Source organism: Lepidochelys kempii, chromosome 8 (assembly GCF_965140265.1).
Source record: "Lepidochelys kempii isolate rLepKem1 chromosome 8, rLepKem1.hap2, whole genome shotgun sequence".
NCBI classification, from domain to species: Eukaryota; Metazoa; Chordata; order Testudines; family Cheloniidae; genus Lepidochelys; species Lepidochelys kempii.
The window spans coordinates 66,355,293-66,383,000 of record NC_133263.1 but is presented as its reverse complement, the minus strand read 5'-3'; the positions used below and the strand labels follow the sequence as shown (position 1 = coordinate 66,383,000).

The 27,708-nt window shown below is 40.5% G+C and overlaps 2 protein-coding genes across 16 annotated transcripts in view; one reads left to right on the top strand and one right to left on the bottom strand.

Moving 5' to 3' along the window:
* Nucleotides 1–8,299, top strand: part of GPSM2 (G protein signaling modulator 2) — a 64,484-nt gene extending 56,185 nt beyond the window's left edge. For 10 of the 11 annotated variants that reach the window (XM_073356806.1, XM_073356810.1, XM_073356808.1 and 7 more), the window contains one exon: nucleotides 462–8,299. In XM_073356806.1, the coding sequence (XP_073212907.1) occupies nucleotides 462–638 (177 nt within the window). In that variant the 3' untranslated portion in view covers nucleotides 639–8,299. The remainder of the gene's footprint in view (nucleotides 1–461) is intronic. The other variant, XR_012160345.1, reaches the window with a different exon arrangement.
* On the bottom strand, nucleotides 1,407–27,642 carry CLCC1 (chloride channel CLIC like 1). Of its 5 annotated transcripts, none has more exons than XM_073356814.1 (13): nucleotides 27,506–27,642; nucleotides 25,336–25,480; nucleotides 19,737–19,847; nucleotides 18,369–18,479; nucleotides 15,572–15,793; nucleotides 13,397–13,537; nucleotides 10,581–10,674; nucleotides 8,201–8,298; nucleotides 7,959–8,105; nucleotides 6,723–7,007; nucleotides 5,704–5,994; nucleotides 3,603–3,899; nucleotides 1,407–1,773 (listed from the first exon to the last, which is right to left on the bottom strand). In XM_073356814.1, exons 2-13 carry the CDS (start codon nucleotides 25,477–25,479, stop codon nucleotides 1,726–1,728), a joined length of 1,989 nt encoding a protein of 662 aa, XP_073212915.1. In that variant the 5' UTR covers nucleotide 25,480; nucleotides 27,506–27,642; the 3' UTR covers nucleotides 1,407–1,725. The 5 variants fall into 5 exon arrangements, with proteins under 5 accessions (XP_073212915.1, XP_073212917.1, XP_073212916.1 ...); XM_073356816.1 differs by having other exon boundaries at nucleotides 3,615–3,899; nucleotides 27,506–27,640; XM_073356815.1 differs by having other exon boundaries at nucleotides 25,348–25,480; nucleotides 27,506–27,640.
* Between the last annotated feature and the right edge of the window lie 66 nt (nucleotides 27,643–27,708).

Here is a 27,708-nt window from a genome sequence, read left to right as displayed (position 1 = left end):
CGAAAAAGGTTATTCTTTTCATACTTACCACTCACACCTCAACGGGCTTACAAGAAACTAAACTAAATCACATTCTTAACTTCACACACAACTCTAATACAGGATGTTTTTGATGAGACATCTTCAATGGGTATGTTATAGTATTTCCCATTCAACTGCTAGAGGGGAGGGAAGGGTTTGAGTTGCCTGCACACCTGGTAAGCGGATGAGGCATTATACCCTTAGTATTAATCGTGCCAGTATTCTAGAGGCAGTATTACTATAATTTTATTAAAACCCTGTGGTTTTACTAATAAGAAATCCTGATGGCTTTTAATGAATCTGTTCCTGTGCATAAAAATAAACTTTCTGCAGTGAGAAAATACAGAATATTAGCAATGAAATAGTAATCGTATTATTGTATGAGCTTTTGCACTTCTGACAGGCACTGGTTAAATTTTTAACCCTTCTTAAATCTTTAGGGTTCCAGATTAGATGATCAAAGATGTGCTCCACCATCAACTGCCACAAAAGGACCAACTGTACCTGATGAAGATTTCTTCAGCCTTATTTTGAGATCACAGGCCAAGAGAATGGATGAACAGAGAGTCCCTTTACCCTCGAGTACAAAGAGACCAAATCCTATCAAAGACTTTTAGAAAGAGAAGCCTGGTTGGAATTTCAACTATAGAACAAAGATTAGGGGATCAGATTGTACTGTAATTTTCAACAAAGAGTCTATCACTTTCCTTTGTTTGCAGGGAAAACAATAATATACCTTTAAAGGAAAATGGGTTTTGTAGCACTAACAACATTTGGATATTCCGTTCAAAGTGTATTAGTTTTACTTTTTTAAAATAGTGCTAGTAAACTGACAGTTGTACACTCTTGTGATCAGTGTTCTGCAAAAGGTACAGTCTACAGTTACTACTACTGCTAGAGATTAACTGTATGTCAAGTTTAAATGAGTCACTGAGTACTTTAGATAGTTAAAAGAAAGTGGATAGCATTGTTATCAATAAGATGTAGTGTTTAAGGTACTCTGCTTCATTGATTAAAACACTACAAGTTTATAGCAGTTTAAATTAACAGTAATACAATTTTCATAGTTATATATGTCCTTTTAAAAAAAATTTTTATACCAGTTTTTTTTTTTAAACCCACAAACTGAGGAATAAATTACCTCTGATTGTTCTCATTTGTGTGCCTGGAATCTACTGAAAATCTAACGGGGATTGGGAAAAGTCGTTCTCTGCAGAACTCAGGTCAGTAAAAGTCTTGTTATGATGAGCTATCTTGGTACCTGAATTCAGAAAAAGACCATTTCCTATTTAGCTTAGGACACAGTTTCTATTCAAAGTTATCTCCTAAACATCAAGATTGCTGGTTTCTCATAGCTCAAATTGAACATATCACACCTTGGCCACTTTTTTCTTAAAAAGCTGCTTTATTTAAATTCAAAAATAAGCTCTTGCTTTACAACCAGGCTTGGTTTACTTTGAAATACATACAGTTGGCTAGTTCTCCATCACAAGACTTATAAACCGTTTCATGGGGGTAGCATTGATCCATAAGGAGCAAAAATCTGAACGATGAGAATTCACTTGGAATCCAGTCTTCTGGATTAAGGGACAAGCCACAGGTAGTGTCACTTGCCAACTGGCATTGATAAATTACTGTTTCTTTAATTGCTGCACTTTCACCTCCACTGGGGTTCCATTGCATCAGGAAGATAAAACCAGGGACCTAAGGGGTTTCTGGAAGATCTTCAGTAGTAGGCTGCTGACTTTGTTCCTGCAATGAGAAGGTTAAAATGTTTATTAAACAGCAAATGGATCCTGCAGTTCAAAACATTCAACTCTCCTCCCAAAACAATGTCATTACTCCAGTGAAGTGACCACCGTATCAGTACAGGGGCCCCATGGATAATGCATTTTTGAGCCATGTTAGATGGCACATTTTATTTGTTTTGCAAAATAGAAATTGATGTACTGGGTTAGATCAGAGGCTTCAAAACAATCCACAAATCCCACCTCGACAGCTCTAGAATAACCTGCTCATCACAAAGTAGCTGGAATTATGCTCTGAAACAGTTTTTAATCCTGTTGAATAACTGCTGGTGTCTATCTATAAATCCTCTTGCCTCCTAATTTCTGCAACTCACTGTCACTAGATTATGTAGCACAAAACCCATTCCCTGTTTAGCACTGAAGTTAGTTTCATTGTGTCCCCTTAATATTACAATAAGGGCCACAGTTATAGCTCCTGGCTCCAAAGAGCTTACTTTTGTATTGTAAGAGAGCAAACCACACATTTTTAGAAAGGGGGCATGGCAACACCCTCTATAAGAGTCAGTCAACTAGAAAGGGAAACTATCTGTCCCCCTTCTATTTCTAGATGAAGTGACCACAAATATATACAGTAGTCTAAAGGCTGTACCACTGGCTTATAATATGGCACTGTATTGTTTCTAGAACATTCTGAGCTGCAAAACAGGCTAATTCCACCCAACTTTTTTCTTGACAGCAGTATATGAGGAGTTCAAATTATGCCTTTTAACGTGATAGCTAACATTTGTCAGTTTTATCTATTGTGCTGTTACCCCTTTCCCTGAGTTTGTTAGGTTCCAGAGACATTGGGTTTGCCTAAGTATTTTGTGGTATCTGCAGATTTTCTCAACTTCGTTACCCCCTTTTTCATATGTTAAATACAAAGAGTAATAGAGAACCTTGCTGCGCCCCACATAACATTTCACAATGCTGAAAACTGGCCTATCCAAATCTTAGCCAATACTTGGCCCTCTTCCCATGACAAAGTTGCCCTAGTAACCTCCTGTAAAGGACTTTATCAAATGTTCTCTGAAAGTCAAAATAAATTATACTAAAGTGGATGCGTTTAAATCTAACCAATTTTGATCTTGTTTTGCATGTGTAGTTATAGTAATTTCCCTATAGATGAGTGGGTGAATTTTTTTGCCTGAGGGCCACATCTGGGTATGGAAATTGTACAGCAGGCCATGAATGCCCACAAAAATGGGGGTTGGGCTGTGGGCTCCACCTGGGGGGTACAAACTCTGGGCTGGGACATAGGGAGGGTTTGGCATGCAGGAGTGGGATCAAGGCTAGGTCAGGGTGCAGGTTCTGCACGCTGCCCATCTGCAGGTGCAGCTCCCAGTGGTGGGGAACTGCAGCCAAGGGGAATTACAGAGCTGGTGCTTGGGGTGGGGGCAACATGTGGAGCCCCCTGGCTGCCCCTATGCATAGGAACCGGAGGGGAGACATGTCCACCATGCCTCTGGGAGCAGTGTGGAAAGCCCTCAACTTTGCTCACGAGTAGGTGCTTGAGGGCCAGATTAAAAGTTCTAGTTCTCCCTGCTGTAGATTGAGTCTCATCCGCATTAATCTACATACTGCCTTTTCATATAGGAATTTATTGTGTCTGAACACCTGGAGGGGGACAAAACACTGGTTTTTCAGATAACTGCTCTGGAGAGAGCACTTAAAGTGCACTACCTTTTTAAACATGAAAATTATAAAAACCTATACAATTAAGTTAAATAGCAAAAATTAAATTGTTCTAGGCTTAGCTATAATAGGTATTAAAACGCACAATTTTTAACATACACTGGATGCTACCTTGTAATGCTCTTCTCTTTGTGGATCTGGTATATCACCGGCTGGCAGAACTTCAGGACTGCTGCTGCCATTTTGAAGTCTCATGTGAGCATCTCCTCTGTCATAAGGTCCTCTACTGAGGGGACTAACATTCCCTCTGTAACTGGCATCTGAATCACCTGCACTATAATGTATTTGTTCCCGGGGCTGTCTGTCACTTGGAGGAAGTGAAGGAGATGGTTGCTGCTCAGGACTTTTAAAATCTCTTAATGTAGCAAGTGATTTTCCTGCATCATAGCACAAACCCTAAAGAGAAGACACTGTCTCCTTAAGTATTCACTTTTGCAAACTGCCGTTTTCTTCTTACTTTCTACAGAGATACGTCAATAGCTCTGCATTTCAACACAATAGTGTGTAAAGGGAAAACTTCAGTATATGATTTACCATTCTCTCATGAGCTTTCCTACCTTAGAAAGTTACTCTTAAATTGACAAAGTGGTTTTTTAAAAGTACACAATTTCATTACTTTGGAACAGTTTAGGAACAAACTTCATGTGTCTGAACAAATTTACCTATTTTTGTTACAACCCCTAAGATTACTGTAATTGAAAGATTTTAAAAAATGGGATGGTAAACCTGAAAGTATTTTTTTCAAATCAATGGGACTTCACAGTGGCCTGCTCTCCACTAGTCGGTCAGTATGAGCATGAGCTGGTTGGAGGGTGGGTATGTTTTTTGGTGCAAGCCTCTCCAACACTCCCTGCTAATTCTAGCTCTGTCCTCTCAAGTACAAAGTGCCAGTTTCTGCAGAGGTTCTATTACGTGGTCCAACCAGAGCTGGTGTGAAACTAAACCCATTTTCATTGTAGTTTTAGTTATTTTCCTGAAGACTGATTTGCAATTATGTTGCAAATCAACATGTTTTAGTCAAGACAAGCCATTAGTGTATCTATACACAATGTAATTTCAAACTATATAGTTCTTAATGTTTATATTTTATGATAAATTTTTTTTTTACTTAATTTATGGTAAGCTCTATTTGGATGGGGATTGAAAAGCAGCATTTAAAAATTGTTTTAAATAGAACTACCTTAAATGTGCTAGTCTCCCATCTAGTTTACTTCAGCTGACTGTGGCAAACACAACCCTCAAACTATGCTATAGAAGAAGTTACATTTGAGCCTAAATCAAATCTGTGATACCAGCACAAAGTGGGTCATTACCTGGCCCTGAAGGGCTGGGTCACACACAGCATTTCAGTGCTTACCCAGGACAGGTTTTAAGAGAACCAAGTTTTATTTTGAAATTCTAGTTGAAACATTCTGGAACTTTATGTATTTAATCTCTACCTTCAAAACAAAAGTAAAAGTTTAAATTTGAGAGGGAGGGGGGCCCAAAGACCATGAACTGGAAGCTAAATTTCACCTGTGTAAAAAATGTACACAGTTTGCATTAGTTCAGAGCAAGTTCTTGGCCATTTAAAAGACAGCAATAGGATTATTATCCTTATTTAACAGATGTGGAAACTGGAGAACCTCCAAATCTGTAATGGTAACAGGCTCCACTATAAAAACAGCTCTGAGAAGTACAGCTTGTCAGTACTCCTAGATATTATCAGATGGAATCTAAAAGCACAGGTGCCTGCGTATGGGGACCTATGTCCAACAAAGTAGTGTTGATTTTGGCTCAAAATGAGCTCACTCATATAGTTTGGTTTAGGAAGATTAGATTTATCATCAGTAAATGTCAAACATCAATTTCACTACAAACTGATGAAAAAGTATTTCCATCAATAATTGAAATTTACACATAGGCAAAGGAAGAAAATGCTGCTTGAGAACCTATATAAGGCTATTTTGACATGTTTATTTGTCTTAATGATTATAAAACTAACTTTAAATCTCAAGGTCTGTCAATCAAGAATTGTCTGACATTCCCATAACTTCCCACAACTGTGAAAATTTAAACTGATCATGAAAAAAGATAACTTCAGATATTGATTATTTTTAATCAAATTCTGCCAAGCCTACATCTAGTTCAGTGATTGTAACTGTAAAAATATAAACACAAAGGAAAAGCACACATGAATCAAAATTTAGACAAAACTTACAGCAGAGTTCAAAGATTCTTTAGTTTCCTCTGTGCCTTCCATTAATTGAGGTGGACTGCCCTTTTCCATCTTTTCAAGATCTCCTGTTTTATCAATTGAGTTTTGCTTATTTGTTTTCTCCTTTTTTGAGCTACAACTTGCTTGAGGTTCACAATTCTTTTCAGACTCTTGTTCAACTCCAAGCGTGCGCAGTTTATGTTTTTCAGGTGCAATCTCTTTATCACGGTTTTGATCTGCATTGGTTTTCACTCTAAAAATAGTTTGATCTTGAGACACAGGGTGCAATCTACACTGTAAAATAGATAATCTGTGTTATTCGGACAATTAATTGGATATATTAAGTGATTTAACCTGAGCAGGCAGCCTAAGACCTGCTGGTATTTTATGCAGTGGTCTAAGTTATCAGACTGAGAAGCAGGACTCCCCAAACCTATGAAGAATATCATAATTTGCATTTTTTGAAGAGTGTGAATAAATCTCTAATTTCAGGAAATGTTCATGAACTGAACTTGTTTCATGTACAATACACATTAAATCTGACATACAATTTACAGATTGGTCTAAATTCTTTTTTTCCAGTTCCTTTCATTTGCAATCCTCATTCATAGGCTGACTTGGGAGTGAACTCAGAAACCACATATGAAGAGTTATTTAGATCTACAGATACTGAAATCTTGCTAAGGTTTCAACTTTCAAAAACTTTTAAGCCACTTCAGCTCATTATCATTAAATAAGGTTAATACTCCATGGTGTTTGTTCTTTCAGAATTCTATATATTACCAGAAATATTAATTTACATACCATCCTTTCATATAGGAATTTATTCTCTCTGAACATCTGTAGGGGAACGGAATTAAGGTGTTTTTTCAGATGACCGGGTAACTGCTCTAGAGGAGCACTTAGTTAAACTACACCATCTTTTTAAACATGAAAAATCTGTACAGTTAAGTTAAATAGCAAATAGGCTTAGCTTGAATAGCTATTAAAATGCTCAATTGTTAATGTACATTAGATGGTACCTTGTGATGCTCTTCTCTTCGTGCATTTAGTGTACCACCTGGCAGCAGAACTTCAGAGCTTCTGTTGCCATTTTGAAGTCTCATGTGATCATCTCTTCTGTCATGAGGTTCTCCAGTGAGGGAACCAACATTCCTTCTGTAATTGGCATCTGAATCACCTGCACTATAATGTATTTGTTCCTGTTGTTGTCTGTCACTTGGAGGAAGTGAAGGAGATGGTTTCCGCTCAGGACCTGTTAAATGTATTAGTGTAGCAACTGATCTTCCTGCACCATAGCAGAAACCCTAAAGAAAAAACACTGTCTCCTTAAGTATAACAGACATTCACTTTCACAACTTGTATGGTTTTCTTCTTTTTCTACAGAGATACTTTTACATCTCTACATTTCCACACAATAGTGTTTAAAGGGAAAATTTCAGTGTATGATTTATCATTTTCTCAAGAGCTTTCCTACTTTAAAAAATTACTCAAGTTGACAAAGTGGTTTTTAAAAAGTACACAATTTCATTACTTTGGAATAGAGTTTAGGAACAAAGTTAAATTGATGCATCTGAACAAATTTACCTACTTTTGTTACAACCCTTAAGGTTACTAAAAAAAATATTTTCAGATTTTTACTGTCTCATTTTTTAAAGTCAATGGGAATTCACAATGTCCTGCTCTCCAATAGTCGGTCTGTATGGGTATGAGCTGGCTGCAGTATTGGTATGTTTTTTGGTGCAAGCCTCCGCAACACTACCTGCTAATTCTAGCTCAGTCCTCAAATACAAAGTACCACTTTCTGCAGAGGTTCTATTATGTGGTCCAACCAGAGCTGGTGAGAAACTAAACCCATTTTCATTTATCATGCAGCCTGGGATTTTGAACTATTTTAAATCAAATAATTTTTGTGCTTATACCAGTTGAGAAATAATCTTTAAAAATATAACAGCTTTTTTTTTTTTTTGCACTTTTATAGTTAACATATCTTGAATATGGAGAAAAATTCACATTGCTATGTTTTAAGTCAGGAGATCAACAAATAAATCACAGAAAAAATAAAATATCCAAGAAATAACAACTTTAAAATTTTAGCCTCAATGTTACCAAACTGTTATTGAGATCTATATACACAAATGCTTCTAAAACTTTAGATCAGTGATTTTTTTTGCTTTTAGTAATCTTGTGTATCATGGATATTTGAACTATTCATTTTGTTTTAGGTTTCACTAATGTGATCGAGAACATATACTGACCAGAACCGCCACAGCTAGGATGATTAACACTGGAATCTGTAGCATCATTGGTATCTCCTTCATAAGGGCTTTAATAAATTCACCAATTCCTTGCCCAATATGTTTCAATGGTTCTGTTACAAAATTGGTAAATGTAACAGCCAATGCCTAAAATAAGAAATAGTAACAAGACATGAGGATTCTTCTTCAGTTTCCAAATACAAAATGGAAGGGTGAATGGTTTCTTTACGAACTGCATATACCTTTGTTGGGGGGACTAGCCAAATGGGATTTACTAGTATTGTTTCATAGTACTTCTGACAAGGATCATCCTGGAATGTCCATGAACTTCTAAACCATTCTACAGTTAAAAGAAAGCAAAAGTAATACAAATATATGCAAATGTATTTTATAATGATGTAATTAAGCATTAGGTGGCATTTACATTTTATATCCAATAGAAAAATTCACTGAAATTTTTCATGCCTGGTTTCAGCTCAGAAGTTAATTATATTTTTTAAAAAGTCATCAATCTAGTTGAAAATTAAAGTTATCCAAGCAAAGAAGAGGGCTGGGGGAAGAAAAACTTTTCTTAACATTAAATCCTTCCTAGCCCTCTTTTAGACTTCAACACTTGGCACTAAATAGTCCTGAAAGAGGAAATGAGGTCTGCCAATTTTTACATTGTCTAAAGCAGTGGTTCCCAAACTTGTTCTGCCGCTTGTGCAGGGAAAGCCCCTGGCGGGCCAGGCCCGTTTGTTTACCTGCTGCGTTCGCAGGTTCGGCTGATCACGGCTCCCAGTGTCCGCTGTTAGCTGCTCCAGGCCAATGGGAGCTGCTGGAAGCGTCGCAGGCCGAGGGACATACTGGCTGCCACTCCCAGCAACTCCCATTGGCCTGGAGCAGCGAACCGCGGCCACTGGGAGCCGTGATCAGCCGAACCTGCGGACCCGGCAGGTAAATAAACCGGCGTGGGCTGCCAGGGGCTTTCCCTGCACAAGCAGCAGAACAAGTTTGGGAACCACTGATCTAAAGAGATGATGAAATATCTGGCACATGTTGCACACTGTCACTGGAGTTTGGGACATTTTCAGGTGTTATTTCTTGCATATCCGTGCTGAACTGGGATTTGTGAGGGGTGCTTTAAAATGTAGTTTGTAGTTTTGTAATTGTTAGAAGGTTGGCTCTGTCTTCAGCCAGCTACTGGGTAAGGGTGATAGTGGAGGAGCATAAGTGTACAAGAAGGTAGCATTTGCCTAGTTCAGTACCTTAACGCAGTGGTTCCCAAAGTTGGGTCCCTGTAGTTCTGTGAGTCCACCCTGGGTTCTGCAGAGGTCGGTCCCCGAGTCAAAGCTGAAACATGCTGGAACGGTGTTCCAGAACTTTTGTCACACAGAGGATACCATTTTGTCCTCTGCTCACTGTGACCTCACACACACTATGCATGAAAGGTCATGCTGGACCGGGGAGTTCCCATGCAGGCGCAGGTGTTTCTGTAGTACCTAGTTTGCATTGGCACAGCCCTGTTTGAAAGAGGACTACATTAACCAAACTAGGCATCTTTTAGTTTGCACCAGCAGTAGCCATGCAGGGCAGTTAGTGTATAACACTTTGATGCGCTCTAAATTCTGACCCTTATAGTCTGTACTGTAGCACAATGTACACATACCCCTAGTCTCCGTATTAGTTTCCTACATGTTTTCAGGTGCAATTCCAGGGGTTGATAATTATCTTTTAAACTTTACATTATCTGCAACCAAACTTTCACCCTCACTCCACAATAACAATTCAGATCTCTTAGAGGCTACTGATGTTTGTTACTGAACTCCCCAGGACAAGTGGCAAGGCTTTGGAGTGCATTTTCCTCCCCTTAGTAATCCATCACTGCTGTGCCTAGCAAGTTGCAGAGCTGGATGGACGCTGCTTTATTCCTAACAAAAAGATATGGTTGCTAACATTTCTGTAGGCAGCAAAAGTAATTCTTTCTTGCTATCCATCATGGATGGTTTTACAAAAGTGTATGCAATATTTTAAACTTGTAAGGTTTCTCAAGATAAATAAGCTCAGCCATTTACTATGTAAAGTAACTGGATGCATGCTGCAAAAATATCTAGTTATAGTTTGAAATAAAGAGAATATTTTTGTATGATTGTGTTGGTGAGTTACTGCAGCCCATGTATTCACATAGAGTGATATAACTGGAGTATAGAAAAGTGGAATCCAAGCCAAGAGGATTTTCCTTTCCTTAGTTTAAGATACTGTATACTGAACCGTACAGGACAGCTGTGGAACTTTCATGGGACAGAGAGAGATATTTCAGACACAGATTCTACTAGTCAGTGCAAGGAGAAGTTTAAACGCAGGAGGAGGTGACATACCATAAAATAGCTTGTGATAAGCCTGTATCTAATAATTTTAAAGACCCAATACAATAGCATGCTAATTATGTGTTAGATAAAGCAGTGGCTGGCTTACCTAGTTATATGATAAGAGAATTTGTAATGCAAGATTAGTAAAAAATGAAATAAAAAAGCTACTTCTAGGGTGATGCCAGCACTGGCTTGTGTCTCATTTAATCATGGTTTGCTAGTTTTTCTTTAGATAAAAAGTATTAGAAGGGAAACGTAACTACAAACATCTCACCAAAAAGACTCTCACTCCAGTCCAGCTTCTCATCACATACTTTGTCATAATTTCCCATTTTGGCCACTTCAGCTTGATGCTGTGCAAAGGCTATCTGCAACAGAACCAGAATTAACCTTTGTAAAAGCGGTTTACACTGAATAAAAGACTATTATTTTAACTTTCTGCCATCAACCAAAAAGTTGCCTAAAATGTATTAAAAATAAAAGAATCTGCAAATGCAAAACACCACAGCAAATCAAATTCAGCAAAAGCCTATGATTCCTGAATAGGGAGAATAATAATAATTTTTAGCTAGTCAAAAGGCACTGACTGCTTCCTTCACAATAAGGAAGCGTTAGTTAAATATAACACAATTTCTGAAACTGGGCCAAACACTCACCACCCACACCAATATTACTGGATTAAGAGGCAGGTACAGAAAGAACTGAAACACCAAGAACTTCTTACCATTTTCAGAAACAAAACCAGGCACATTTCTATTGTTTCCAGAGAAACAATCAGTTTTTTAAATTATTTTCAAATTTGAGATGTTAACACTGCTCACATAATTATAGTTACAGTAAAAACTGTAACTCTGAAAGAAAGTCCCCCTAAGCTCCTGCATAAAGCAATGGGTTACCATACTGGATTGCAACACCGAAGTTGGTGAAACTGCATTTTGGGGTTTCTGGAGTGTTCTGCAGAATGTACACTTCATTAAAAAAAGTTTCTAGCTCCTCTGGCTGCAAGAGATCCTTCTACTGTAAATAACTTTAATCTGGATGAAAGGTACATACACTGAATGAAATTTCTATTTGTGATTATATGACCATGAATTTTACAAAACCATTATTTGGTATTACAACATTGGGGGGTTGGTGAAGATAGCACAAAGGATTCTGAGATAATAGTGTCACAGAAGGAAAGTAAGTTGCAGAAGCAAAAAAGGTTGAGAACCCATATTCTACTACATCTGGCTACACACGATAAAATAAGTTATAAACTAATTTAAGCTCCCAATTGTACCCAACATGCAGCACTGTTCTAGCAGAAAGATTTGTCAATGCATGCAGCATTCGGTTGGCTCAGTTCAAAATAAGCAACATCCTAATTGAGGCAGCTATATCTTCAAAAAGACATTACCCCAACAATATTTCTGAACGGAAGTGTACTAATCATACTTGTGCTAATTTTCATTGCAGTTTTAGTCTGCAACAATCCATACAATATTTCAATAAACGCAGTTTATTTTGAGATCTACCCTTTGTTGCTACATGTGATCAAATATAAGATTTTCAAAGTGTTATGGATATTAGCTACTTGAAATAATGGATACAATGCATAGTTTATTTTAAGAGAGATCAACAAAAGATTACTGAACATTGGTAGAAAGTGGACTGTGTTTTTCACCGTAGAATTAAACTCGTAATAAATAATAATAGTAGTACCCACTAAGTAATGGGCACTATTAGGGAATAAAAATATATTTTCTCTTTACTTCCACCCTCCTTTGGATCTATGGAAGGCCCCTCTACTGGTCAATTATCTGCAACATAGATTATACAGAAAATATGGAGACCCGTAACACATGTGAAAGAGCAGTGAAACACTTCTATGGAGAGGAGTCTGCAGCAAGCAGTAACCCTATTCATTTAGTGTGCTTTTCAAAGTATCCTTATAGCAAATTTGTTCCTTTCATAGGTCAACATAAATGGAAAAGTAGTTTATTTTCTTAACTGACTTCACTTCAAAGAGTTTCATTACATTATTTTTAACTCTAGATTGGTGCAAAGAATTTTATTAGACATTAATTTAAAGGGATAGTTTAAGAGTGAAAAAAGTGTCAACTGCCCTGACTAGCCCAATTTTTGTGGTCTTATAACCATATTTTCCAATTTTAAAAATGTTTTTCTCCCTCTGCTGATGTGTAAAAGACCACATAAAATCCCAGAGAAATTGACTATACAGGGAAACATGCATAAAATGAACAAACTGGACAATGGGAGAATTTCCCTCTCCGATGAAGTGAGCTGTAGCTCATGAAAGCCTATGCTCAAATAAATTTGTTAATCTCTAAGGTGCCACAAGTACTCCTTTTCTTTTTCCTCTCCCTCAAACCTCTATTATAATAAATGTAGATGTAATTTGTAACAAGAGCAGGTAAAAATCTTTTGAATAAAGTGTAATTTTTAAATTGATGGGGTACCTCTAAAATGCGCATCTGCATGAGACTTTTCTTGACCAAAGACGCCAAAGCACATCAGAGATCGGACCATTTTGTTTTAAATTGACCTAACGATAAACTAAACTCTCAAAATCATATTAAGGATCAAAGCCTCATACCTGGGCAGAGCCGAAGTAAATGTGCTTTGTGCGGGGATTTTTAGGTAGGAGCTGAAGAAATAGAATCCTTACCCTAACACAACCCAAGGTACAATCGGCTGCTCTATGACAATTACTGAAGCTCTGGGCTTTAGCAGCAGCTGCTGTATAGTATACACCCACTATATAAGGTTTTAGCCAGTGAATCAATGTAGTACTCAGATCAATTAGCCACTTCCTAAATCCCTCCCACCATGATGCTTTGGAGAGTCACATACAGTCTTCAAATCCTCTGTAGTGGAATTATGATGGCGCCACTGCCTTTTGAACTCTGTGTTCCATTGCAGCGAGGAGAAGCAAGGATTTTAATCTAAATGTCATAATTTGTGCAATCTGAAGTCTCCATTACAGTATTCACTTTGGCAAACAAAAATAATCCCCAAACTCTCTGGATTATCATGGTTTAAAAGTTTACTATTAAAAAACAGAGCCAGGATTTCTGATTAATTTACCTTATATAAGTAGATCCAGTTCCATCCACAACTGATGAGAAAACTGATGAATAAAATGCGTTTTACCTGAGTACACCAACCAATGTGTGTCCATAGCTCAGTAGCTACAGTTACTGTAATGCACACCAAACACAAGAGTACCTGAAAAGGAAATGAGAGGGGAAAAGTCATGAACCAGATTTGGAGTTTTTCAAGCCTATTGCCAGTAAAATGAGAGAATTACAAACTTCTCTTTTTCAGCTTCATTTACCTAACTAGCTTGAAGACTAAGCTTGATAAGTTTATGGAGGGGATGGTACAATGAGACTGCCTACAATGGAATGTAGCCCATTTGAAACTGCTAGCAGCAAACATCTCCAACGGCCAGTGATGGGACACTAGATGGGGAGGGCTCTGAGTTACTGCAGATAATTCTTTCCCAGGTATCAGGCTGGTGGGTCTTGCCCACATGCTCAGGGTATAACTGATCACCATATTTGGGGTCAGGAAGGAATTTTCCCCTGGGTCAGATTGGCAGAGACCATGGGATTTTTTTGCACAGGTCACTTGCAGGTTTAAAATAGCAGATTCTCTGTAACCCGAAGTCTTTAAATTATGATTTGAGGACTTCAATAACTCAGCGAGATGTTAGGGGTCTATTACAGGAGTGGGTGGGTTAGATTCTGTGGCCTGAAATGTGCAGGTCAGACTAGATGATCATGATGGTCTCTTTTGACCTTAATGTCTACGTGTCTATGAGTTTAATTTAAAAGAAAAAAGAAAAAAGAGCAGAACAGCACTTTGAAAAACCAGGCCCCACAGGAAATGATACAAGCTGTCAGGGACCAATGTGGAATTTGCTAAAATGAAATTGCTGGATCTGGACACTACAGTGGATTTATATTGTAAAGGGGAAAGTGATGAGAGGATGAGAACAGGAATGAATGAGGAAAAAAAGAAAAAGGCACTGAGAAAGGAATGGATAGATGCCTTATGGGACTGAACAAAAAGGAAGGAACATCAGAAGGAACAGAAATCTTGAGAAAACAGGGAACAGATCCAATTCATCCAAATACATTCATGTTACGAGACTGTTGCCTCTTTTTCAGAGCACATCCTCTGCACTGTGGGAAAAGGAATTTTTTTCCTGACTTTAAAGGTCATTCCATCATATCGTCACAAGATCTTTTATATTTGCACAAAATCTCTCACTATTTTCAATTACATTTAACATTTTCAGTGTGATGGAATTGTTACAATGGCAAAGTACAAGAGTTAAAAAAAAAAAATCAGTGCTGGAGCAGCAAAATGTCTGGTGGTTATTAACAGATAATCACCACTCCAGCATCTGCAGCAGGGCAGTGAGGCAAACCTATTCTGCCAGTGGTTTAAGCAGAATAAGAAAGCAGCAGCAAGACTCCTCTATGGGACTTTGCAGGGGGAAAAAGAGAGGCATCGCAGGAAAAGACCATTGAAGAGGGAGGTTAAAGCACCACCGGGACATGATGAGTGGGATAAAGAATAATTAACGATCCAATACATGGATTTTTATTTTAAATTTATGGTTTATTAATTCACCACAGACCTTTAGTGGAATTATACCTCTCTATTCATGATTAACTCAAAATCTACATTTTAAAATTTCATATATGATTAAATCTAAAGATACAGAACTACTAAAAGTGGCAACATTTAAACTAATATTTCTCCTCTCTCACCAGGAGCAAGCACATTATATAGCTCAATCCCAAGGGCTGCATCAACAGAGTCCAAACTACTGCCCCTAAAGGTGTGTCTGAAACCCTATAGCTTAAGATCCAATATCTGGACCTGGAAATCTAGGACTAAGAAAGATGCCCAACTCAATGGGCCAATCCACATACAGATCCAAAAGATGGAGAATAAAGAGAAACAACTGTGAGGCCAAGTGATAATTTCAAGCAGAAAAAAGTTATAAGAAAAAGGTAGGAGGAAAAACAAAGTTAAAGATGCCTAATTTGGGCAGATATGTCATCTTCACCTGCTGAGATGGAAGAAGTGAGGAATGCTCAGGCAGCACTTTAGGAGGAGAAGAGCATCATAAATTTAATTTATTTTGATCCCCATCTACTGGTAGAAGGCTATACTCAGCGACTGGGCTGGCCTATTAAAGAACACTGGAGAATAAAAAAGTACAGAGAATCCCTTTTTTCTTACCATAAGCAAATTATATGGATCAACTCCAAAAGTGTCCTCAAACCTCCATTTCCAAACTTCATAATCATGATGTTTAAAATTAATCAGAATATCACTAACTGCATCATCCAAAGCGCCTGATTTCCAGTCCTCCTCATTCAGAAATCTGTTGATCGCCAAAAGAGCCTGACTTGTAAGGATGATCTCAGCATCATAATGCACATCACCAATGTTTTCATCAGGCTAAATGAAAGCAACACAAAACAACAGTTAAACAGTCGACCTGCAATACGAAATCTATCAGAAAGACAAAAGTATGGAGAATTACCTGATTTTCCTCAAACCTGCAGTATACCTCATCTATGCAAAGAGACCCATATTACCATATGGAGTCCTAAGGATGAGCCCTAATTATGCATGGTCATAAGTATCTTTCTGTATGGGTCAGTCTGCAAGATCAGAGTCACATTTGCTATCTGCAAAAAGAAAAGGAGTACTTGTGGCACCTTAGAGACTAACCAATTTATTTGAGCATAAGCTTTCATGAGCTACAGCTCACTTGCATCCGATGAAGTGAGCTGTAGCTCACGAAAGCTTATGCTCAAATAAATTGGTTAGTCTCTAAGGTGCCACAAGTACTCCTTTTCTTTTTGCGAATACAGACTAACACGGCTGTTACTCTGAAACATGTTAAATAATGTTTTATTAGGATTTCAAAATACCTCTCCACTTGCAGGTATTAACAGCTAATCTATTCTCAAACAGACTAGAAAGTCCAATTTGTAGCTGGAAGGATTGAGAGAGAAAAATGGCATTGTTCACTGGTGAATACTTTAGTACAAAAAGGCAGAAGCGCTCACTGCTCCTTAAGAAACGTTATCATGTGCTTCTTTCTGGTAATGCTTGGTGACTTTGCACTCCATATGATTTTATGAAAATATGATAATAAGGGTGAATATAATGTCACTAGAATATGCTTTATACAAAAGGTCTCTTGTAAGGTATCATTACAAAGTTTATAACCTATTGAGTATTGTCATTCTATTTGTATAAATGTATCATTCTTGTACCTGAAACTAGAAATACGAAATATAACTCTGAGGTCCTATTGTAATTATGCAAAGTGTGGCCATTAATGGTAGTTTGGAATCTTGATGGCTCCCATTAACCAGGACAATTGACTATGTTGGCTTTGTTTACTTGCAACCCTTCCTGTGAGTCAGGCCAGGAAGAATGAAGCCTTGGGGTCTCACAGGACATGTGACCATGTCACTTGGTACTGGAATCCATCTTAAACTTGGTGCTTTTTCATTTAGAAAGAGGGGTGGGGACCCAGAGAAACAAAAGATTCCCGCCTGGTGCCAAAGCTATATAAGGGGGGTAGAACAGAACAAAGGAGGCTACAGAAATCCCCTAGCTACCACCTGAGCTGGAACAAGGGCTGTACCAGGGGAAAGACTGGGCCCAGACTAAAAAGGAATCTCGTCTTTGAAAGAAGCTTATTGGAACATCTCTGAGGATCAGATTGATCTGTAATCAGTTTCTTAATGTACGAGGCTTAGACTTGGGTGTTTTTGTTTTATTTTTCTTGGTAACTTACTTTGTTCTGTCTGTTATTACTTGGAACCACTTAAATCCTACTTTTTATACTTAATAAAATCACTTTTTGCTTATAAATTAACCCAAAGTAAGTAATTAATTCCTGGGGAAGCAAACAGCTGTGCATCTCTCTCTATCAGTGTTATAGAGGGCGGACAATTTATGAGTTTACCCTGTATAAGCTTTATACAGAGTAAAACGGATTTATTTGGGGTTTGGATCCCATTGGGAGCTGGGTGCCAGAGACAGGAGCACTTCTTAAACTGTTTTTAGTTAAGTCCGCAGCTTTTGGGGGACATGGTTCAGACCTGGGTCTGTGTTTGTAGCAGGCTAGCGTGTCTGGCTCAACAAGACAGGGTACTGAAGTCCCAAGCTGGCAGGAAAAATGGGCTCAGAGGTAGTCTCAGCACTTCAGGTGGCAGTCTCAGGGGGTCTCTGTGACCCAACCCGTCACAATGCTGTTAACTGATTGTTTTGCTTATACTTAAGAAAAAATTCTCTCTCTGCCTCAGAAGAAGGTAAAAGTTACATCCAAAAACATCAAAATGAAATGATCACTAATTGAGTGACCTTGTTTTATGCAAGCTCCTGTAAACAAGTGAGTTAATGTCCTGGAATTGTCAAACGACAAAAAGACTGAACAGAACTTGTCTCTTAAACCGCAGGGAGCATGTGCATTGTCTCAGCAGTGGCTGCATCATAGCAGTGGCTGCATCATATCAGTGGACTGATACATAAGTATTCTGAACGTCAATCATCTCCTTTTGAATACTTTATAAATTATGTCGGCTATATTCTCTTCTCCATATGGCAAATCTTGCTCACATCTCCACAGGTGTAGAGGGCTCTCTGTTCATTGAAAGGCTTCAGTTCTGTTTCCAAACAGGAGGGCAGCACTTAGGAAGGCTGCATGGGGAGTGCACACCTTCAATTAGCATGCAGCCCAGCTTCATGTGGGCTCCCTCTGCAGCTGTGGACAAACTGGGCACGAGAGGGCTAGGGTTGCAGGTACATTATTTTACTGTACGTATTTTAATTTAATGTAGCGTAATTTAATCTGTAAAATGTCTTTTCACTATGATTCCCTTTATCTTATTTGTCTTAGTTTGGAGTAACTGGAATACTTAAATCACCATGTAGTTTTGATTTGTAATAATGAAAAATATATACAGTAGCAGTTAAAATTCTACCATATTTTCACTAACATTTGAATACTCACAAGGCCAAGTCTTCCAGCTTCAATTAAAATCTTATTCAAGTATCTCCTAAAAACATGAATGCTATGGCTTTCACTTAACTTGGTCTTCTCTTTCTTCTCATACTCTTCAATCTGGAGCAATAAAGCAAATTCTAAATTACAATCTTCCACTCATGACTCATTAGTTAAGCAAAGGATGAATACAGTTTCCAGTGAATGAAACAAGTTCCTATAGCCTAATATAAACTTGTTACCGCTAATGTATCACATAAAATCATAGTAAAGTACTTAAGAACAACAGTTGGCACGCTACTTTCCATGGCACTTGTTTCAAAGTCATAAATGTTGTAGACTTTTAATCCTCTGATGATGTGGTCTGAATCTTAACCTCAGTATATCCCTTGGACTAGAAAAACTAAATATTTGTTCATCCCTCAATAGTCTGAAGTTTAAATCAGAAGAAAATCTGTATCCGTTTAGTTATAAAAATCAGTTATGTATTAAGTGAGATCTAAAAGGGCACAGCACAGAACTCTCAACCTGGGGTGAGATGGGTTGGGGAAGCATTTACATGGCCAACGTGGCTTTAAGCCATATTTGCAATTCCTGATGATCCTGAGCTACTCTGGATGGAAAGGCTCCCCGCATAATTTAGACAGCCCTGTGAGCTAGCCTAAGTTACAGCAGTCTTCTGGGGCTGCCCTAAGGGCTGCAACGTTGCCTAGAACCTCCACAAGCCTATGTGTTGTGACCCTGCTCCTGACAAACCGCTCACACCACTAGTCCTCTCCCCATTTTTCATATTACACACAGACACAGTGAAAGAGAGGTAGCTCAATTTTCCTTATTTTTAGTCAGTTTAACTTTTTAGTTCCCATAACTAACAATGCTCCAACTGTTTAGTTGCCAGCACTGATGGGAAGAAGATTTAATTCCAACCAAAAAATCTATTCTCCCATTAAAGTTTAAAATTTCATGTACATATTTCTATTAGGATTGTCAAAGTGTGTGTGTGTTCTGGGCTTTGTTTTGTTTTTTTAAAATAGGGCAATCACACACAAAGCATACATTTTGAGTGTTGCTTTCCTGTCAATACCTTTCTAAAATAAGCAAAAATACAACAGACAGTACATGGATATCCAGAGACGTAGCAGATGAGTCAAATTAAAACGCTGAAATATCAAATATGACTGCACAAAAAATTAATTGAATGGCTTTAATCAGCACCCCATCCCCCCCCCCAAAAAACAGACTGATCCTCTGCTAATTCACCTTTTCCAAGCAAACATTTCTGATGATTATAGAAAAACATGTAAATGATGTAAAAAGATAGGAAATATTTTAGATTTCCTGATAGTGTTCTGAATGAATATAAAGCTATAAGCCAACCTTCTGAATTAAGGATTCTAATTTCCTATGGCACTCTGATACTGCTGCAATGCTTGGCAAGTTCATAACAGCATCTGGTACCTCCCTCTCCTCAGAGTCGTCATAATTTACCTGCAGATAAAGAAAAAAATATTCATATTATAGTTCTAGGCAAGATTTTGGTTAATGCAGGCTGATGTTATCTTTTAATCAATCAGGTCATCTTATCCAATACAACAAAATGTAAAAAGAAAAGAAGCCTAACTGAAGAATTGAAACCAACTGAATTTTAGTCCACACAGCCTTCCTATAAATCCCCTCAAACAAGAGCAGCAGAGACATGCTGAAAAAAGAGCAGATGGATGGGGTCGCAGGATAATCCTCTGTGATGTGTTCTGCCTCCCACTGAAGTAAGTAGCAAAACTCCCACTGACTTTAATACAAGTAGGAGCTCAGATTCTCCAATGCTTGACACACTTGCCAATATTACTTTAATTAAAAGGAATTTCACTGTAAAAATTTAAAGGCAAAATGGCAAATGTCCCCAAGATGTATATTCAGAATAGCATCCTTGATTAAATACCATATTAGCTTACTAACGGCAGTTTGTATAAATATTTTCTGAAGTATTCGGATTACATTATACACTTTACAACATGAAGCTTCCCCAAACATAATTTTTCATGCCCAAAGAAATCTCTCATTTCTCAGTGTAAAGTAGCAGCAAAACATATTGCTGTTTCGTGTAAATCCAATGTCCTTGTTTGGAAACAGACTTACCCCCTCCAGTGGAAAAACATAGCCCTGGTCTACACTACGAGTGTAGGTTGAATTTAGCAGTGTTAGATCAATTTCACCCTGCACCCATCCACACAACGAAGCCATTTTTGTCGACTTAACGGGCTCTTAAAATCGATTTCTGTACTCCTCCCCAACGAGGAGATTAGTGCTGAAATCAACATTGCCGGGTCGAATTTGGGTTAGTGTGGATGCAATTCGATGGTATTGGCCCCTGGGAGCTATCGCAGACTGCTCCATTGTGACCGCTCTGGACAGCACTCTCAACTCAGATGCACTGGCCAGATAGACAGGAAAATCCCCGCAAACTTTGGAATTTCATTTCCTGTTTGGCCAGTGTGACAAGCTGATCAGCACAGGTGACCATGCAGATGTCCTCAGCAGAGGTGACCATGGAGTCCCAGAATCGCAAGAGAGACCCAGCATGGACTGAATGGGAAGTACTTGATCTGATTGCTGTATGGGGAGACGAATCCGTGCTATCAGAACTCCGTTCCAAAAGACAAAATGCCAAAATATTTGAAAAAATCTCCAAGGGCACCAAGGACAGAGGCTATAACAGGGACCTGCAGCAGTGCCATGTGAAACTTAAGGAGCTTAGGCAAGCCTACCAAAAAACCCAAGAGGCAAACGCCCGCTCGGGGTCGGAGCTCCAGACATGCCGTTTCTATGATGAGCTGCATGCAATTCTAGGGGGTGTCCTACCACTGCCCCACCCCTGTACATGGACTCCTGCAAGGGGGGAGTCTCACGCAACAGGGATGAGGATTTTGGGGACGAGGAAGATGATGATGATGAGGAGGGGGAGGTTGAACATAGAACACACCAGGCAAGCGGAGAAATCATTCTCCCCGACAGCCAGGAACTGTTTATCACCATGATCCAATACCTTCCCAACTCGGGCTCCCGGACCTTGAAGGCGGAAAAGGCAGCTCTGGTGAGTGTACCTTTGTAAATACAATACACGGTTTAAAAGCAAGCATGTTTAATGATTACTTTGCCCTGAAGATTTGGGATGCATTCACAGCCAGTACAGCTACTGGCAAAAAGTCTGTTAACATGTCTGAGGGTGGGGCAGAAATCCTCCAGGGACATTATTAAGGGGACATTCAGAGGTGGCTGTTCCTGCTGGGCTGTTTGCCTGTGGCTGAAAAGAAATTAGCCCTGCTGTTAGCCACGTGGTGGGAGGGAGGGATGAAGCGATCATTCCAGAGAATTGGGTATGTGTGTGTGTGTGTGTGGGGGGGGTTAGTGCTGCATGTTAGTGCTAACCCGAAAACATCAGCCCCTCCTTTTAAATGGCCAATGTGTCTTTTTCAATTTTACTCTCCCTTTTTTTCCTCCCACAGCTGCAAATGTTTCAACGCTGCGACTAGCATCTCCGTCCCAGAGGCTAGCGCAGATAAGAAGGCGAAAAAAACGCACTCACGACGAAATGTTCTCTGAGCTCATGCAGTCCACCCAAACTGAAAGAGCTCAGCAGAACGCGTGGAGGCAGACAATGGCAGAGTCCAGGAAAGCACAAAATGAATGCGAGGACAGGAGGGACACATGAGAGGACAGGTGGCGGGAGCAACAGGAGAGGCGGCGGGATCAAGAGGAAAGTTAGCAGCAGCATGATGAGAGGAGGCAGGATACAATTCTTAGGCTACTGGAGGAGCAAACTGATATGCTCCGGCGTACGGCTGAGGTGCAGGAAAGGCAAAGACCACCACTGAAGCTTTTGTGTAATCAACTGCCGTCCTCCCCAAGTTCCATAGCCTCCTCGCTCAGATGCCCAAGAACATGCCGGGGGGGCGCACGCACGCTCCGGGCACCCAACCACTCCACCCCAGAGGACTGCCCAAGCAACAGAAGACTGGCATTCAATAAGTTTTGAAGTACAGTGGGACCCTGTCCTTCCCTCCTACCCCACCCCTCCCAGGCTACCTGGGCAGTTATCCCCCTATTTGCGTGATGAATTAATAAAGAATGCATGAATTTGAAACAATGACTTTATTGCCTCTGCAAGCGGTGATCGAAGGGGGGAAGGGAGGGCGGTTGGCTTACAGGGAAGTAGAATGAACCAAGGGGGCAGGTTTTCATCCAGGAGAAACAAACAGAACTGCCACACTGTAGCCTGGTCAGCCATGAAACTGTTTTTCAAAGCTTCTCTGATGTGCAGCACGCCCTGCTGTGCTCTTCTAACCCCCTTGGTGTCTGGCTGCGCGTAATCAGTGGCCAGGCGATTTGCCTCAACTTCCCATCCCGCCGTAAACGTCTCTCCCTTACTCTCACAGATATTGTGGAGCACACAGCAAACAGTAATAACAATGGGAATATTGGTTTCGCTGAGGTCTAAGCGAGTCAGTAAACTTCACCAGCGCGCTTTTAAATGTCCAAACGCACATTCTACCAGCATTCTGCACTTGCTCAGCCTATAGTTGAACAGCTCCTGACTACTGTCCAAGGTGCCTGTGTATGGCTTCATAAGCCATGGCATTAAGGGGTAGGCTGGGTCCCCAAGGATAACTATAGACATTTCAACATCCCCAACGGTTATTTTCTGGTCTGGAAAGTAAGTCCCTTGCTGCAGCTGTTCATACAGACCAGAGTTCCTGAAGATGTAAGCGTCATGTACCTTTCCTGGCCACCCCAAGTTGATGTTGGTGAAATGTCCCTTGTGATTCACCAGTGCTTGCAGCACCATTGAAAAGTACCCCTTTCGGTTCATGTACTGACTGCCTTGGTGCTCCAAGAGAGGGATATGTGTTCCGTCTATCGCCTCACCAGTTAGGGAATCCCACTGCAGCAAAGCCATCCACTGTAATCTGAACATTTCCCAGAGTCACTTCCCTTGATAGAAGCAGCTCAGTGATTGCGTTGGCTACTTGGATCACAGCAGCCCGCACAATAGATTTGCCCACTCCAAATTGATTCCCGACTGACCGATAGCTGTCTAGTGTTGCAAGCTTCCAGAGGCCTATCGCCAGTCACTTGTGAACTGTGAAGGCTGCTCTCATCTTGGTATTCTTGCGCTTCAGGGCAGGGGAAAAAAAGCGACAAAGTTCCATGAAAGTGCCCTTATGCATGCGAAAGTTTCGCAGCCACTGGGAATATCCCAGACCTGCAACACTATGTGGTCCCACCAGTCTGTGCTTGTTTCACAGGCCCAGAATCGGCGTTCCATGGCATGAGCCTGCCCCATTGCCACCAAGATGGCCAAATTGCCAGGGCCCGTGCTTTGAGAGAAATCTATGTCCATGTCCTCATCACTCTCATCACCGTGCAGCCATCGCCTCCTTGCCTGCTTTTGCCGGTTCTGGTTCTGCATATACTGCATGATAATGTGCAAGGTGTTTACAATGCTCATAACTGCCGCGGTGATCTGAGCAGGCTCCTGCACACACCATACACGGCAAGCATGGAGAGCAGAGTGGCAGCGGAAGCGGTCATTCAATGACGATGGTTTGCAGACCTACTGCACCGTCTACTGCCAGGACACAACAGCTGAGCGGGCTGCACGCTTGCTGTGTTATGGCGAGACGAGCAGCTGAGCAGAGTTGCAGCGGAAGCAGCCCTGTGAGACCACCAGGAGAGCAGAGCTGTAGCGGAAGTGGTGGCTGACGACGTGACGGTGGATTCATGAGAGCAGGAGAGCAGAGTTGTAGTGGAAGTGGGAGCCCATGAGAGACAACATGGAGAAATCTGCTATTGAGACAAAAGCAGGAGAGCAGAGTGGCAGCGGAAGCGGTGGTTCGATGACGACGGTTACAAGTCCTACTGCACCGTCTGCTGAAAGCAGTATGGCACCCGCACAGAAAAAAGGTGCAAAATGATTGTCTGCTGTTGCTTTCACGGAGGGAGGGGTGACTGACGACATGTACCCAAAACCACCCGCGACAATGTTTTTGCCTCATCAGGCATTGAGAGCTTAACCCAGGATTCCACTGGGTGGCAGAGACTACGGGAACTGTAGCATAGCTACCCACAATGCAACACTCTGAAAGTCGACACTAGCCTTGGTACTGTGGACGCACTCCACCGACCTAATGTGCTTAGTGGAGACACACACAATCAACTGTATAAAACTGCTTTCTAAAAATCAACTTCTATAAATTCGACCTAATTTTGTAGTGTAGACATACCCATAGAGATCAGGAGGAGGAAAACTTTGCAGAGATTTGCTGAGATTATTCTATCATAAGTAACAGAGATGAAACAGACAAGGTTGTTCGGCCCTACCAAAACCCAGAGATCCCACCCCTCACTGGCCCCTTCCAACTCTTCTGTTCCTGCCTGCAAACTTGGTTCCAATGAAGTGTCTGCCTCAAACTGAGTTTTTTGGGAAATTTCAACTAAAACAGTTGCCCCATTTCTGAGAATGAGGCTAGGGAAAAATATGTTGTTTTACCCCTGTTAAGTCCTGACATCCTGTTCTCTGAGATCCCCTAGTGAACCCATGCTCTGGAGCAGGGACTTGAAATTTGGCAGGGAGGTGTCCTTTGTGTCTGTGAAGTACCTTTTGCTGTGCCCATGAAAATCCACCCCAATTTGGCCAAGTTATAAGATGTTGAAAAATCACAGTTAGCACATGCTCAGCACACTTGCTAGAACTTTGCAGCTAAATCCCCCAAAGCTTCCTTTCTCAGTGGGCATGCTCCAGCCAGGGCATTTGCAATAGTCAGCTGTTGCAGGCTGGGCTGGGCACCAGAACTGAGAATAGCGGTCCTGTGGAAAAAAACAGTACGTAATCATGAGCATAATGCATACTCATAATGGTGCTGAATTAATCATGTTCTTCTGACATACATTCTTATGAGTAATATACAGAGACACAGACTCTTTTTTTAACCTTGGCAGGTCTTCTCATTGTTCCTGAAGCTGCATCATAATTGAGCATATCTGTGGGGTCAATCCATTCATCACCTTGAATTTCACCACTTCCTGTCATGAGAGCTGCACACAGTATCAAGGGAACCAGCATCCTGAGTACAACAACAAAATCCACAAATTTGATTAAAACTGCAAACTGCGGTTAGAAGTTGAATAATGTTATAAGACATCAACCTTTTCCCAAAGTAGTGTATAAACTTGTTTCCTATAAAACAGATTTGTCTAAATAACTGTTTTGGCCAAAAGAAAATAACTAATAATTTATACTGAGCATTCAACAGTGTTATCTCACCACAATGTTCTAACAGGTAAGAATTACTGGCTAAAAACACAGAGATTAGCATACATAAGAGTCCAAATTTGACAGATACAGGCAAAGAGTGTTAAAAAAAAATCAATACATTTTACTTAATTTATGGAATACAAAACTCCCTTTGACTTCAATGGGAGCAGGATTCGGACCATTATCAGTGAGCAAATATATGGATGAAGTCACAATAACTGAGAAAGGACTAAGATTCTACTGGAGTCCAGCTCAAAATATCTGCATTTAAATCCAGATGTCTCCTTATTTGTTAAAACATGGATTCAGCTGTATCACGAAGCTTTGTCTGATCCTGCAAACTCCAACTCTCATAAATGAACTTCACTCACTTAAGAAGCCTTGTTTTCAATAAGACTATTGCTATGAATAAGACTCTGCAGGATTGAACCCCAATTTTGCCTAGTTTTTCTCCTTAATTATATGGCATTGGCTTTACCCATGTTCTTTCAATGATTATGACATGAACATAGGAAAAAATCTATATTTTCACCTTGCCAACTACATAGATTTAACAAGATTTTTGGTTTTAAAGTAAAAGTGTTTCATTCAAGTGAATGAAAAAGATCCAACATTCACCATTTCCTTTTGTAAATATTAGTATTTCTAATAATTTAAAATCTTAATAAATTGCACCTTGTACAGTATGTATAACATATTGTAAATTTTGCATTAAACACATATTAAAAGGTAACAGGATATCCTACATAACCTCCTACAAAAGAAAGCACTCTGAAGATTAAATTAAGCCAATAAATGCTGATTTATGATCAGACCTTTATTTACTGAACAATGGCACAATATAGATCCCAGAGACCTGCAAGAGGATCCATATGCTTGGATAAAATTGCACGATTGCAACAACAATTTGTTAAAGTAAATTATCAAAAGGATTAAAATGTTACAAATCCTATTGAACAGAAAAATACTAGAAAGTCTCATAACTACACATTTTGAACAGTATCCATATATTTTCACTTTTCCAAATTCTAACCATGATAAGCACATCAAAGTGAGAAGTCAAGTAGTGAGAGTGGGATTTTTATCTTATAAATATACATGTGTAAAATAACTGGTTATGGATAAATATTGGTTGTACTATTATCCGTATAGTGTCTTTGTGTGCCAATTTCTATCTACATTTGCTACTACTAATTAAGAAAACCTATTACTGAACAACAGACAAAGAACAAAACAGGAACGTCACTTATAACTGTTAAAATCTGGAAGGAAATAAAGCCTCCCCCTATTAGTCTTTTGATGAATCCAGCCACATTCTGCAAACAAGGTTAAGCCTAGGACTTGAGTTGTGCTACATCCAGCTACCCTCTTGTGCATGCTACAAATTGTAACCGTGTTGTAGCACCACCTAGTGGGTTAGTTTCCTGCAGTGCCACGGCCTTCAGGGAATCCCCCCCCCCCAAATCTCCCCACGCAGGGAGCCCCACCACCACCACCCACGGGAGCCTCCAAATCCCACAACCCCCGGCCAGGGAACCATCCCCCTGACTCCGAGTCCCACTAGCCAGAGACCCGCCCCCAGCAACCCCCAACATGGGAGCCTCCCCCCCGGATCCCACAACCCCCGCGAGGGAGCCCCCCGCCCTCGAGGCGCAACCGCCCTCCACAACCCACCCCCCGCCCCCAACCAAGGAGCCAGCCCCTCCCCTCGACTCCCCGAATCCCACAACCCCCCGCGAGGGAGCCCCCACATACGCCCCAACCCCCTACAAATCCTCCCCAAATCCCCGCGGCGACGGCCCCGCCAGCCCGCCCAGCGAGCGCCCCAGCCCACCTGCCCTCTCCCTCGCTCGGCCCCCGGCCCCGCTCCGGCAGCCTCGAGCCAGGCCCAGCTCCCGCTCCGAGCCCTCCCCAGCCCCCCTGCCAGCGAAGAGTGAACCGAGCGGGTCAGCCTAGCCGCACGGAGAAGACGGGATCCCAATCCATGCGCTCGGCGCTCCTCTCCATCCGGGACAGAAACGACGCGGGCGGCAACGG